At 37.0% G+C, this 15356-nt stretch overlaps 1 protein-coding gene across 1 annotated transcript; it reads left to right on the top strand.

The window, feature by feature from the left end:
• Positions 1 to 6083: 6083 nt before the first annotated feature.
• On the top strand, positions 6084 to 11163 carry LOC113707376 (uncharacterized). Its single transcript, XM_027229671.2, has 9 exons — positions 6084 to 6518; positions 6644 to 6867; positions 8616 to 8797; positions 8920 to 9204; positions 9289 to 9347; positions 9476 to 9512; positions 9646 to 9717; positions 10082 to 10406; positions 10518 to 11163. The coding sequence occupies exons 1-9, from the start codon at positions 6374 to 6376 to the stop codon at positions 10893 to 10895; spliced, it is 1707 nt and encodes a 568-aa protein (XP_027085472.1). The 5' UTR covers positions 6084 to 6373; the 3' UTR covers positions 10896 to 11163.
• Positions 11164 to 15356: the final 4193 nt, after the last annotated feature.

Raw genomic sequence — 15356 nt, 5'->3', positions numbered from 1 at the left:
GATAGTTTTATCATTTCAGGAGAAAGTGATAAGATCTTTTCGTGCTAATTTCGTCGCCTCGAAACAGAGTCGTGATTAGGGGTGTGAATCGAAATCGAAAACAGTGATTCGAAATTTTTTGAAATTTTGGTATCAAAATTTTTGATCGATTTCGATTTCGAATTCACCAATTCCGATTTCACCGAATTCATGAATATAAAAATTATTATTATTATTATATAAATATTGTATTACATATATATAAAAAAATATTATATATATGTGTGAAAACGAAATAGGAATTTCGATTTCACCGAATTCATGAATAAAAAAGTTATTATTATAATATAAATGTTATATTATATTATATTATATTATATATATATATATATATATGAAAAACAGATTTGAAATCGAAATAGAAATTCCGAATTCAATTTCGATTTCGATTTGAAAAATCTCACCCAAATTCGACCAATTCGAAATCAGATATTCCGATTTCCATTATGAAATACCGAATTTGAAATTTCGAATTCGGTCGGTAAATCAGAATTTTTCGATTTTACACACCCCTAGTCGTGATGGTTCTATCGAGAGAGTGGTAATAATTTTAGCACCTCAAAAGTCTATAGTAAATTTAGCACTTCAAAAAAGATCATGAAAAGTTTGTCATCATGTGGCGGGGATGAGCTGAACATGATCGACATCAAGATTTTGTCAAATTGAAAATTCCCACCTGCCCTCACGCCATATGTGATTACAGATAGTTGGGCCTTTCCGATCTAAAACGTGAAACAACTGAGCCTACGCCAGGACTTTGTTGGGCACGTTGATTCCGGTTTTGATGGGCCATGGGGCCAGGATTTGCATATTGGCCCAGGTGGACAATGTGCAATGCGGGAACGGTTTTACTGTCTAATGGTAAGGAGCTTCTGTAATACTAATTGGTCTTTATGGGATTGGCACAAGCAAATGCATCCGTCAATAGGTTTTGTACATAAGAAGAAACCTTCCTGTTCAAATAGCGTATTTGTTTTAGATAATATGAACAGTTAAGGGTAATATATTGCTCGTTCCTTCCGTGTTATTGAAAGTGTCATACTTTTCTTTTTTTATTGTTCCGAAATATTTGTCATGTTTGATATTTCTAATTATTTTATACTCCGAAATTTCCTTCATGCTATTCATTAATGACATATAAAGATAAATATGATGGGATTGCTTTCTACTTTTTTACTTTAATTAGTATATGATTAATGAAAAAAGTGAATCAAAAAAGAAAAACTTCTTGATGAAGTGTACCATGCATAAAAAGTACAAATCTCCAAACATGACTAAACATATGGGACGGAAGGAGGGAGTACATTTTATCACTCAGGAAGGCAAAAAAAAAAAAAAAAGGCTCCCAATCCCCAACAATCCAACACCTCCCCCCCCCCCCCACCCCCCCACCCCAAAATAAAAAAAAAAAGAAAAAAGAAAAATTAACCATATTGGTTATTGTGGACAAAATCAATAATCCATGCTACATGGCCGTGCGCCTTCATCTACAAAGAGTCTTAAAAGGGGAAAAAGAAAAAAAGAGGATGACGTTTCTTCTTGTACCCTATTTGATAGTTGGAAAAAAAAAAACAAAAAACAAGAACTGATTTTCAGCAGGAGCTAAAAGGAACTGCTTAAATTGTCCGAAAAATCCGTTGTCACTGTCACTGAAATTGTGGGGAGCATCAGGCCAAGCTACCAGGAATAAAAGATGTGGCTGCGTTTAGATCAGAAGTGATCACGACATTTAGCAGTAGTATCAATATAAAACACAGCTCTTCAAGATTCTTACCAACCCTCTCGAGTTTTAAACACATCATCTCATACACAAAAAAAAAAGGAGAGAAAATCAGCACTGCATTGCATTTTATGAGTGATAGATACTACATTGCAGCAGCAGTGGGCATGGTGGATTAATCAATGCACAGTATCCGAAGACATACAATTTGGAAATCTCTGCCTTGCCTCCCAACGTAATTATTTACGGTACCCCCCCCCCCCCCGCGCTCCAAAAAAAAAAAATAGCCTTTTCTGCATTTATATTTTCTGCTTCTGCTGCTGATTGATTGATCTTTATTGCTCCTTGTTCCTAAATAATAATAGGACTTTAATCGTGGTGGGTAAAGGCGGCCTCATCATGGTCAAAATGATCGATGGTTGTGTTTGGATTGCATTTTCCGTCATTTTTCATGGAAAAAATACTGTAGCGATTTGATATATGTGAGAAAAAAATGTGATAGAGAAATGTGATCACGGAAAACGATAATATTTTTCAACGGAAACAAGCAATCCAAGCAAGGCTAAATTTGTTTTCTTCATGCATGCATGGTTGCTTGCATTTAGGAACCGATTTCCACTAATCAAAAACCTCGCCATATTCTCTAGTACAGAATTCTCTGATGCACCGTCCGGGCAAAGAGCAGCTGAGTTGTCGATGATCGATCGGCACCATATTCTCTTTCTTTTAAAAAAAAAAATTTTTTTTTTTCTCCAGCTGTACCAGGGCGCCCTCTCATTAGTGGAGTGTAAATAAGGTTGTGTTTGGATTATAATTTTTTTTTAAAAAAATTTCTAGAAAACATACTATAACGAATTAATATATGTATGATAAAAAATTAATTAAAAAATATATTTACAGAAAAAAAAAAAATATGCAGAGATTTTTTGGCAAGTAAGGGAAATTTTTTTCTCCACATCCGCCTCACAGGTCAGCCAGCCACCTGCCATATGGCAATTATTAGATGCTGCAAGTTACACGGACCGTGGTAAATGGACCTACTTATTACCATTCCTAATTCAGGATTTGCTCCAGGAGTTGGTCGCCTAAGTTTAGCCACGATCGAAGCAAAACATATTTTATTATTATTAAGAAAATGGTCTTCGTCCAGAATGGGCAAACCATTAGGAATTCTTATTTATTTATTATAGCAGTATTAGAATTAGGGATGCACGCGAGTCGAGTCATAATCGAGTAGCTCGATCAACGGTTTGACTTGAACTCGAGTTGATCGAGTTCGAGCCGAGTCTCGAGCTACTTGATTGTCATTCGAGTCGAGTTTCGAGTCAATATTTTGAGATTCGAAACTTGTCGAGCTACTCGTCAAGTCGGAAGTATTTAAATAATATATATATTATAATTATAAAATAATCATTATGGGTATAAGTTTTACGGAATTTACAATAAACTCTTCTTTATAATAAAATTTAAAGAGTTGGACCTACTTATTACCATTCCTAATTCAGGATTTGCTCCAGGAGTTGGTCGCCTAAGTTTAGCCACGATCGAAGCAAAACATATTATTATTATTATTATTAAGAAAATGGTCTTCGTCCAGAACGGGCAAACCATTAGGAATTCTTATTTATTTATTATAGCAGTATTAGAATAGAATAATGAGGTTGCTGCGTATATTCCGTGGCGTATAAGTCTTTATCTAACAACAATTGATTTGTTTTCTGCAATTTTATATTTTTTCTTTCTTTAGGGTACAAACGTCGGACTGGAAAAGCGTCTGTCTCAAGTATCGCTTACACGCGTAGCTTCTCCTGCTTTAGTTTACACTTCAACGGACTTTGTGCAGCAGGTACACTTTACTATTCGGCAAAAGACTACTTAATTAAGCAAGACAATTAATCTTCCATTGCGATTTTGTCCTTCAAAAAAATAGAGACTTTATATGAAATGTACGGAAGAGAAGAAAGGCTATTGGAAGACACGTTTGAAAAATACAATAAAAAAATGTTCTTCTAAATCAAAATGCCTTTCCGGATGGACTAATAATTGCCTCGACATAATGTGTTGCCCGTATTCATGATAATGACTTGATATCGTGTGAGGTTTCACAAATATTCAGGATTTTGTCGATGAAAAGCGACTCCTAAGCCAAAGACTGTGAAAGAAGCAAAAAAAAAAGTAAGGAGGATGAGTTTCCTTAATTTCTAGGAGAAGGAGCCGCTAAATAAACATTTTAAATCATTTGTTTCGAAATTACCTTCTGTCTCGTATGTGTATGTAGCTGGTACGTGTATTGATAACACAAGTAAACCGGTAACGATCCCTTGATCAGTCCAATCAACAAAATTCAAATCTTTCTAATTCCTCTCCTATCATCTGCTCCCATTCCCTAGATCAAAATGGTGCCCTCGAAGATTTTCTAGCATTTGTGCATGGAAAAGATTTGGGTAAATCTGATCTTATAGACGTAGTGATCCAAATTTTATCATGCTCTTAGTGCTCAAGTTGACGAAATGACGCGACAAATTTTGAACAATTAGATCCACGTAGACCAAGTCTATTCAAGTGTTGGCTTTCTATAGCCCCTTTGCTAACAGAGGCTATTGAAGAAAAAGAATGGAGGAGCCCCAGGGAAACTAAGACTTTGTTTGGATTGTATTTTTTTGTTGAAAAAATACTGTAGCGATTTGATATATATGAGGTAAAAAAAGTGATTGAAAAATGTGTTCACGAAAAATACGATTATTTTTCATCCAAACAAAGCCTAATTTAGAGAATCGAAAAAAGGTAACCGCGACAAGATTATCAAACCAACCGGATGACATACAGACACAGAGAATAATGATTCTGATGTGTATGTCCCGTAACGGACAAAAGAGAGGCAAATCTAATGCTATGTAACGTCAAATACAGCTATCTCCTTCTTCCTCTTTGAAAGGAGTGGCACTGGGCGCAGGCAGGTATATCTTTTTCGTTCATATTTTAGTGTTCTTGATATTTGCAATGTCCCGCAAATTTTGAACGCGCAAATTCTGGACGGAAATCTCGTCGACGTACTTTTAGGCAAGGACTAGTAGAAGTACTGCTATATTTCAAAACCAACCCAAAAAGATGTACTAGTAGAAGCAGTAATATGTGCTGAAGAATAAGTGCAAAGTATTTTTTTGGTCCCTGCAGTTTATGACTAATTTTTTTTTTTTGGGCTTTGTAGGGCTAACGGCTCGAGTCAAGCTCGAGTCGAAATCGAACTCGAGCTCGAGTTCAAAATATTAACCTCGTTAGGCTCGCGAGCTCAAATATATATATATAATATATATATTTTTTATTTTAAGTATATATATATTTTTTATTTTCTTATTTTAATAGTAAAATTACATATATATTCTTAATATTTTATTATTTATTAAAAAAATATTATTTTATTTATTTTTTTAAAAATAAAATAATTATTTTTATTTTTTTTGAGCTTGAGCTCAGCTCGAATTGATTCAAGTCGAGCTCGAGTTTTAAATTACCGGCTCATCGAGTTCGAACTCGAATTCGAGCTTAATAAAATTTAGTTAAGATTCAGTTCGATTAGCTCAAAATTCGACCCGACTCGACTCGTTTGCTGTCCTTGCACTTACTTACATCTTCCAAATTGAGATTCTTGCATGTAAATCTTCTTCTACTTGCAAAACCATGCCGACCATTTTGTCTTTTTCTTTCATTTTCAATCACTTCCAGTCTATTATACACTCAATATTAATCGTGCAGAGGAAGAGCGTAAAGGTAATCATTTTACGCTTGACAGCCTTGCAGTAGAAAGATGGAAAAGGAAAAAGAAGAAGCATCTTTGCCTGTTTGGTGCCAGGTAAAATTGATGATGCCCGAGGCTCAAACTTTCCGGATGCTAACCTATTTGTAGCAAGACAAGATTGCTGTCCTATGCGATCAAATTGTGGGTTTTTAAGTGGTAAAGCTAATCATTAACCAAAATCCTTAGTCAAATCCCACTGAAGACTAGAACCTGTTAAAATGGTGGGAGCAGTCAAATGCCAGTATTACATTTGTAAGGAGAGTGTGTGAGAGAATATATTAACCTTAATTTGAGTTAAGTAATGCAGTTGTTAGTAAGTGCTTAAATTATTAGTAGCAGTTCAAAGTTTCAACAGACAAACAAAACCGCACCCCGGTCTCAGTCTCTACTCTCTTCTGGTCTCTCCCTGCCATCTGTCATGTGTCAATCGTCACCAAACTTGCCACATGTCTTGTGCTTAATTTATTTATTAATAAATTTCCCGATCTCAACTTTTAACCATTACCTCTTTTGTCCCATTTTGATTCATTCGTGACTGATCCTAACACCCCACCAGGCACCAGGCACCAGGCGCCAGGCGCCAGGCACCACCCCTTGCTTGATACAGTTAAAATAGTTCAATATCACAGCAGCGTTGAGCAACGCGAGCAGTAGCATAGTACAGTACATTTTCTTGAGGATTTTGATCTGAAAAAAAGATCTATTTCTAAGTTCTAACACACACGTACCGTTGATACACGTTGTTGCAGCAGTGACTTGCGGAAACATCGCCGTTAAGAAAGCTAAAAAAGCTATTCATTTGATTACTACTCGCTGCAATGTCATGCCTTAGCATCTCCAGGAGGGGGTCTCTGCTATCCTCCCTTGTCCCCGTTTTTCTCTTCCTCTCTTCCGCTTCCGTTTCCTTCTCATCTGGAGAAGATGCTCCACTGTTTCCTACATCCCACAGGATCCCCACTTCAGGTAATAATTCTTTCTGTTAGCAGCATTTCTTTCATAAAGAGACACTACTGTCTTTTTCCTTGTCTATTTTTTTCCCCCAAGATGCTCAATTCATCTGCGATGGGGACTTTTTATTGAAATTTCAGGGGCATTTCTCGAAAGAAATTATGGGGTGGTGGTGTCTTGGAGAGCAAAAAGGTTTCTTGCTGAGAACTCTAGTACTACTACTGGAAGTAGCGGTGACGAGGAGCCTCCCTTGAACTCATCTTCCCTTGTTTTGGCTGCAAAGAGGACTTACAGAAAAGATCCTCTGGATGACTTCAACAAGTATTCTGGTGGATGGAACATCAGGAATAAACATTACTGGGCTGTAAGTCGCTAAAAATATATGTATCAATTTTTATTATAATAGGCATTTTTATTAAAATCTCTTCTTCTTCTCTCTCGCTCTCTCTCTCTCTCTTTCTCCCCCCCCCCCTCTTTTTTAAATGGTGGAATTAAAGAAAGCATTTTTTTACAGGGTATTATGGAATTTAATTTAGTTAGGGATCCTCTTTTGTATTCATTCGCCTTCTGTTCTGGTCTTAATATATGGATGAAAGCTCTTAGATGGTTTCAGGAATTACTTTGGACAGAGTGGTTGGTAAAAATTCCCTGCCTTATTGGAAAGGGAAAAGGTCTCTTGCTACAGAGATAGTAGTAGAGTGTTATCTTTCTTTCTTTTTTTTTTCCTTTGAAAAGAAGGGCGGCTTTTTCTCCGGTTTTGAATTTTTTTGATGGAAAATGTTTGTTCAGGTGCCTGTTTGGGCGCGGCGTAACTTTAAGCTGAGAACGGTATCAATTAATGTCCCGTGGGAAATTATGAAATCTAACTTTGAAAGTTGGGGCTAATTTTGTGCGAATCGAGTGATTTTACAGTACTTTATGTGGAGCTGGCCAGCACTTCCCCGAGTGGAGTGCAGGTTAAAGTCAAAAAGGTTAACTGAAGGATAAAGATTCTTGACAGAAAGGACGTGTAGATACATTGGATCTAGCATGAGCATTATATTATTCTGCTAATCAGCTTTCTAAACCCAACCTGGAATGTGAATAATTGTGGGTCCATTAGAGTGGCAAACGCTCTGCAGCTCCATTTTGGCGCCATATTTCTTCGTATCCTGATGTGCTGGATATGATTACTGCTAATTCCAAAGTTAAAACATTATTGTGCTTTTCTGTTGAATGCGACTAACCATAGCCACAAGATTTTAGATACGCTTTCAGGCACTAGCAGAACTCAGAATTGTTCTTGCTTTTCCAATTTCTGCTTTATGAACTGTAGGTTGTAGCATTTTAAATTATCTGCAATGCGGCAAGTTCCTTGGACTGCTTCTTCTTGTATTCTCGTGCACTGGAAGTTTGACTATGACTCAAGTGGCAAATGTTTTGCATTGCAATGATGAAATATTGAGCACCAATGCTGATAGCAGTTTAAGTTTGGTCGCAACACCTCCTAGTCAACTTGAACTATTGAAACTCCCAAGATTACCTTCTTGATTAATGTTTTAGTTCTATATCAGGTGCTACTCCATTGCGTTTCATAGACTAGCATTACTCTAGGAGGATTGCTATTGAAGGTGCTCCTATTAGTCTAGGAGGATTTGTATTCGACAGTTTGTACTGAACTTAATACAAAATTCAGATTATTAACTACCATTTGATGTAAAAAAATGTATTGTAGCGATTTGATGTATGTGAGATAAAAAAATGATTGGAAAATGTGTTCACAGCAAACGTAAAAATTTTTCTGCGGAAAATCACAGTCCAAACAACGCATCTTCACCAGATACACAATATGCGGGGCTGCCAGAATGCAGTCCTTCTAATGATTAAGAAGGGAGAGAAAATTCTGCCCCTTTACCTCCTTTGACACCGCAGGTGCATTGTTTTTCATGTAGTGTTGGTTCTGCGTGGCAATCCTGTTTTTACATTTAGCTGTGTTGGAAAATCAAAATTTGCCCTCTTTGCTATCAATTGCTTGTTGTAGATACTCTATCTGCATTTTAAATTTCTTGTCATTAATGTATAAATATTTCTTTCCTCAAGTAAATTTTGACCCAGTCAATTGTTCATGTGCAGTCTGTGGCTTATACAGCTGTTCCTTTTTTTGTTGTTGCGGGAATCTGGTTCCTCGTGTTTGGGCTAAGCTTATTCCTCATGTGTCTCTACTTCTGTTGCTGTAGAAGGGCACCCTATGGATATTCTCGAGCAGCTTATGCCCTCTCACTGATCTTGCTTATACTCTTTACTGTCGTGGCAATGTAAGAACCACCCCTCTCACATTGACACACTTGCTCGTGCTTGGACATATTTTTCAATCTCTCTATTTTCAGTTCATTGTGATCTTTCATTCGGGAACTAATATGATATTTTGCATTTTCAGTGTAGGATGTATTGTCTTGTATGTTGGCCAGGGAAAATTTCACAGCAGCACATCAAATACTTTGCAATATGTTGTGAATCAGGCTGACATGACTGTGGGGAATCTTAGGAATGTGTCAGGATATCTTTCTGCAGCTAAGCAGGTTCAGGTTGCTCAGGTGTTCCTGCCTGGAAATGTCCAAACTGACATCGATCAGATTCTAACCAAGATAGACTCTTCTGCTAACACCCTTTCTGAGCGAGCAGATAAAAATTCAAAGGATATAAGAGATGCCATAGCTGCGGCGTAAGTCAATAGATTAAAAATATGTGCCTTATCCTGTATGGCCTGGTGTTCGAGATTATAATGCAATGGATAATGCTCATGCAGGAGGTTGGCTCTCATCATTCTCTCAGCTGTTATGCTTCTCATGACATTCCTTGGATTTGGTAAAATTTTGCAATTATCTCAATCCTGATATCAATGTTCTTGTAGAATGTGCCTGTTCCATATTTTCTTTAATCTTCTGATTGCTACTTCTTTTGTACTCACTTGGACTTTTTTCCCATTCTTCCAGTATTTTCGATATTCGGCTTGCAGTTTCTTGTTTACATGTGAGTCCAATAGTTATTGTCAAGTGCAGATCTTGTTTCGTTTCCCCTTGGTTATATATATAGTCATTCTTCTCATTCTTGCGATTCATTACCTAATTTTAAAAATACTAATGCCAATTATTCGTTCTTGCAGTCTGGTAATCACTGGATGGATAATGGTCACAGGAACTTTTATATTGTGTGGCATATTTCTTCTTCTCCACAAGTAAGTTTTTAGGAGCATTGCTTTGTTTTGTATACTTCTTTTTAATGCTTTCGGTTTCATTCCCACATCACAGAATATTTTATAAACTCGGGCCATGCTAAAGATGGAATATGGTAAAGTCACTAAGTCCTAGAAGCACGCTTGGACACCTGTTCTCCTGGTTGGCTTCTTCTAGCATTACTTTCCTATTTGTGCCTTTTGGATAATTTAACCGCAGAAAGCTGCAAGGACATTATCGGGGGTGGTATATGAGATGTGCACCTCGGTCTTAGGGTTGATGCCTTTTTAAAAAAAAAATATATATATATAGGACTGGTTTGGCATCTGGTGTGTTAGTCTCATTTTCTTTTTTCTCTCAATGCAGCGTAACCGCAGATACCTGTGTAGCAATGAATCAGTGGGTCCAAAACCCAACTGCTCATACGTCTCTAGATGATATTCTTCCTTGCGTGGACAATGCCACTGCACAAGAGACCTTGTCCAAAAGTAAGGAAGTAACTTCTCAATTAGTGGATGTGCTTAACCAGGTCATCACCAATGTTTCCAACATCAATTTCTCCCCCAACTTTGCACCTATGTACTACAATCAATCTGGGCCACTGTTGCCACTCCTTTGCAATCCTTTTAATCCTGATTTGAGCAATAGGACATGTACTGCTGGCGAGGTGGACTTGGACAATGCGACACAGGTATAGTTATCATAGGATCAGTAACACAACCTCTTTGCTTGTGTATCCATCCAGCTCCCTCCGTTCTTTGCTGTAGTCAAGAATATTAACTATTTTAACTCAATGACACAGGTGTGGGGTACCCATGTCTGTCAAGTTTCACCAAATGGCGTTTGTGTGACAACAGGCCGGCTGACTCCATCTCTCTATGGCCAAATGGCTGCTGGTATAAATGTGAGCTTCGGGTTATATCACTACGGCCCTTACCTGGTTAGCCTACAAGACTGCTCTTTCGTGAGACAGACGTTCAGCGACGTATACACGACATATTGCCCTGGTCTGCAACGGTACAGCAAATGGGTGTACATTGGGCTAGTAATGGTGGCCGTTGCAGTTTTGCTCTCTCTGCTGTTCTGGGTTATATATGGAAGAGAGAGACGGCATCGTGTTTACACCAAAGAGCACATGCCCAAGCCAATTGAAGACTATGATAGAGACAAACCTACCTAGAGAAAAAGTGGAGTTTGTTTTGTAAGCCAATTTGTTGTGTTGAGCAAATTATCTGTGTGTCAGTGTTTTGAATTTTGAGGTTATGTAAATTAGTTTGGCGATATGTAGAGCTTTTGCTGCTGCTTTGTGCTGTAGGGAGTTTGGCAATTAGCAGGGCTGAACCCATGCACGCAGCCATGTGTTTCAACTCTACTCGCTTCCGGTCCCTTGCTCTTCCAGTTCCACTTAACAACATGATATATGATTAGCTGCTTCATTTTGAATCAAATTGTCAGATTTCATTTGTTCATGAGTAACTGCGAGATACATTATGGTAGTTGATGAATAGAAATGCCAGACCAGAAGAGGAAACGGGGAGTACTTTGGTACGGTAAGCGAGTTGCAGGGCTCCAACTCCTGTTTCCCATGTTAAAACCAAGAAGCTCTGGTAGTCCTAATGAAGTAACTCGTTGACTATTCAATGATTCGATAATTTAACCAAAGAACCAATAAACCGGCCAGTTTTTGACCAATCCAACAGGCACTGAAGGCCTGCTACTCCGTAGTTTCAGGCCAACAACTGCTATAGGGATAGGGGTGGAATGGAATCAGCAGAAAGTTGCTAAAACAATCGTTTCCTTTTCTTCCTCCTTTCTGTCCCCTCCCCCACCACCACCACCAAACAGGAAAAATGGAAAAAAAAAAAAATCCCTCTTCACAAAATCTAGCAACCAAGAAATCTTTAGTTTAACATGAGCATTTTGTTTATCCTGAATGTTGACATGTAAAATTAATTCGTTCACAATTGCCACAATCTGCTGCGGCCAACACACAAAACAAAATGAAGCTATAGGCCTGGAGCAATACACTAGTGAAAGTGATGATGCTCATTCCTGGCTGGCCAAGACGATCATCAAGAGCTGAGCTTATAAATAGGCTAATGACGTTATCATCGATTAGCATCTTTCTTGTTCTTTTGACAAAAATGTCGACACAAGGATTGAAGGTGTTGACATTCTTTTCTTTTTGAAAAAAAAAAAAAAAAGGAGGAGCATAGAATGAGATTCTTAAGAATCAGAGGCTAGAGAAGTCGATGGTAATTGTTAACAAAAGTTAGACAGGGAGCATCTCATTCTTTCAGGTTTGCAGCTTCCAGCCACAGACACATTCCGCTTTGTCGATCAATTTCTTCTGCCATACATTTTCAAACCCCAAATATCAATCATGCGTATCAATCAATGTTCATTCATTATGCTGAATTTGTTTTGGGACGAGAGGCTAAGAGAATGATCAGGTTAATTGCGTTCCTAATTAGCATGCAAGTTCGTTCACAAGATGAGGGAATGAATAGCTTAGTTAAATATTATTATACTACTGATTCAACGAAGGGAAGGAGAATTCCAGGAGTCATGCTACTATATATATCTGGCTATTTTGTGGTGCCAAAGGCCATTAATCCTCCTAATTAAGTTGCAGCACTGTACGTGGGTAGCCATGCACGGTAGCTGACAGCAACCGGCCTGGCCCGGCCGGCTGTCAAAGATGTCGAGGAGGCAGCTCCTCACATGGGGGGGGGGGGTCTGGAATCAAATAATGCATTCTGGAGGAGGATCAAATCTAAACAAAGGGCAGGGCTTCAAATTTTTGGCAATACAAGACTTTAATTGATTCTTTGAAGTCCAATTAGTTCAGTAACTGCGCTTCATGATAAAAATTTATGCAGTAATTGTGGATAGGATATAGATATACCCTCACTTGGTGGTAATTTTATGAGTCCTATCCAATATCTATAATTTATTTATTTATTTTGTAATCTAACATTCTTATCCTTGCAATGAAGAGTAAAATGGTCCGGCCTGAGTTAAAGAATGTGAGACAAGAACGTGATTGAAAATGTACGTTAATGATGCAAATAAATAATTTTGTTTAAAAGGGGAACGGATTGACTTTTATCATATGTGTGTATGTACATTATAGTTTGTCTACATTAATATTAATTTACTCACTATTATTAATTAACTCATTGCTGTAAAAAAAAAAATTTAACTCATATAATCTCTGATTTTAAATCATTAGCTACAGTCGCATAACATAGGTGATGCTCACTGTGTGTGTGTGTTGAAGAAGGATAAGTTAAAAGATTCAGATTGGGAATTACTACTTATTTTAGTGTTGTCAGTAGATGCAGAAAGAATGCCCCTTGGGATCTTTCAGTTTATTAGTAATACTCTCTCTCTCTCTCTATATATATATATATATATGTATATATATGTATATATATATATATAAAAGATGAATTTAGTAATAAAATATCATAGCAGAGTTATTAATTTTATAGGTGTTTTTAGTTCACTGTTCTTTATTCAACATGCCCGTCAGCTGAAGTAGCAGCTAGTAAGTGGGGAGCAACCCAAAAAAACCAAAGAAAAAAAAGAAGGAAAAAAAAGAACTTTTCTGCTTATTGGGGAAGAAATGTAACAAAAACAACAACAAATTTAGGTGTGTGAGTAGAATGAGTGATTAAATAACTTGTAATTGCACGTATCCACCTCCATATGTACGAAAGAATTATTCGTATCTCTTTTCTCATCTCGCAATAGCTGCTAATTCTTCCCCTTACTAAAGCAAATTGCAGCATTTTAACCTTCTTTTCCCAAAAAATGATGGTTGTTTTGGCAGTGACGGTAATGCTAATAACTAGACATATATTTCATTAAGATGTGTTTAGATAATTATAGTTAGATGCAGCAGTTATCTTAACAATTCATGTGCAGATAGTAAAGTGATAAATGATTTTCATAAGAACAAATTTTTTTTTTCTGGAGATGACAACTGTTGTATAACCTATCTATCCTAGACTGCCGGGAAGGAGGAGCCTACAGAGACTTTGTATTAGGAGCTAGTAGATACGCAGACTTTACTAGATAAAGGGAGTGCGATAGTATAACCCTTGGAATTTTTTTTTTAATTTTATTTACTGTAGATGGAATTTGAACCCCCTACCTACAGTCCAAGCAGGATCTTAAGACCCATCTCGGTGGCGGCGGCCGCTGAGCTAGTGGCCAAGCACAGTGGTTTCATAAGAACAAATTTGAGAGTATACTTGCCATAATAAAGTGGCAAAAATTGTTTACTCCAAACCATCAATTCTCTCTTTGTATGCAATAGTATAGATGTTAATGCAAATTTCAGAAGTGGCAGCTTGAATTACTTGAATTACCTTGCCAAATCGTGGACTGTACTCCATTCCTCAACAAGAAGTCCGACCAAATGAAATAGACAGATATCATTCTGAGATAAGATTGCTTGCTTTATAGATATCGGTCCAAACTTTAGCTTAGAGCAACCGGCACCCAGAATTCAGCGCGGCTATAATTAGTGGCGCAGATCAAGGTCACAAAGATTAGCATTAATTAATTGTGTTGTGGCATCTGATCAGTATTAGTAATAAATTGCACGCTTAGCGGCTCGATGTATGGTGACATTTGATAAGCGTCTGATTTTAGTTCGAGCTTTTTCACAAATATTCATGAATCCTATAATCTCCCCGAATTTTGTATCCCAACATTAGAGTAGTTTTATGAGCCCCTTTTTTTTTAAAAAAAAAAAATAATTCATTAATAGATTGTTGAAAATCGTTCATCACCATTTGATTTACATAACTGTCACATTAAACATGCACTAGAATTACGGATTTGTAATTCAACAGATACGATAAATCTTACAAAACAAACCTGTAATTTGGCAAGAAAAAGAAATCCTTAATTATGTGCCTGTCACTTTTATTCTTTCCTTGATTCTTCAACCTAACAAACCATAATTTGACTAAATCGTTCACGTTATCGCTTGATGCATTTGTTAGCAACCACAACTAAGCGCAAGCTTATCTCATCGATGTTATCATAAAGATGCCCTTCACTAACATATAATATATAATCTTCTTTGCTTTGCCTTGCAAACTCGATAGAAATTCATGTTGGGCACAAAACCAAGCGTATTGTTCTTCTATTTGTTGGCTCATCATCCCTATTTCCCGAAGGCCGGGGACGGAATTTTAAAAAAAATATTTTTTTACAAAAAAAAAAAAAAAGAAAAATCTTATCCTGCATCTTGTCTAACTGGAAAAGTTAATAATGCCTGTTTTTTTTTTTTTTTTGTCAAAATAAATCGGCTCTAGAATTCGGCAAGCTTAGATAGCAAGCTAGCTAGCAAGCTTCAAGGACCATAATATAATAGCTAGGGAGGGAGATGGAAGAAAGTTTAATCTGTGCTGAATAGTGTCAACGTGTAATTTAGATTGGTGCAGTACATATATATGGCGACACAAAGCAGTGGTTTATGATCCCTGCCTAAGGTACGGTAAATTCATGTTCGGATTGCATTTTTCTTAATTTTTTATAGAAAAAAAAAATTACTGTAGTAATTTGATATATGTAAGATAAAAAGATAATTTAAATATTGTATTCACAGAAAACGAAGCAA

This window comes from Coffea arabica, chromosome 8c (assembly GCF_036785885.1).
Source record: "Coffea arabica cultivar ET-39 chromosome 8c, Coffea Arabica ET-39 HiFi, whole genome shotgun sequence".
NCBI lineage: Eukaryota > Viridiplantae > Streptophyta > Magnoliopsida > Gentianales > Rubiaceae > Coffea > Coffea arabica.
Note: the sequence above shows the minus strand (reverse complement) of the source record. Positions and strands in the feature narration are given on the sequence as shown.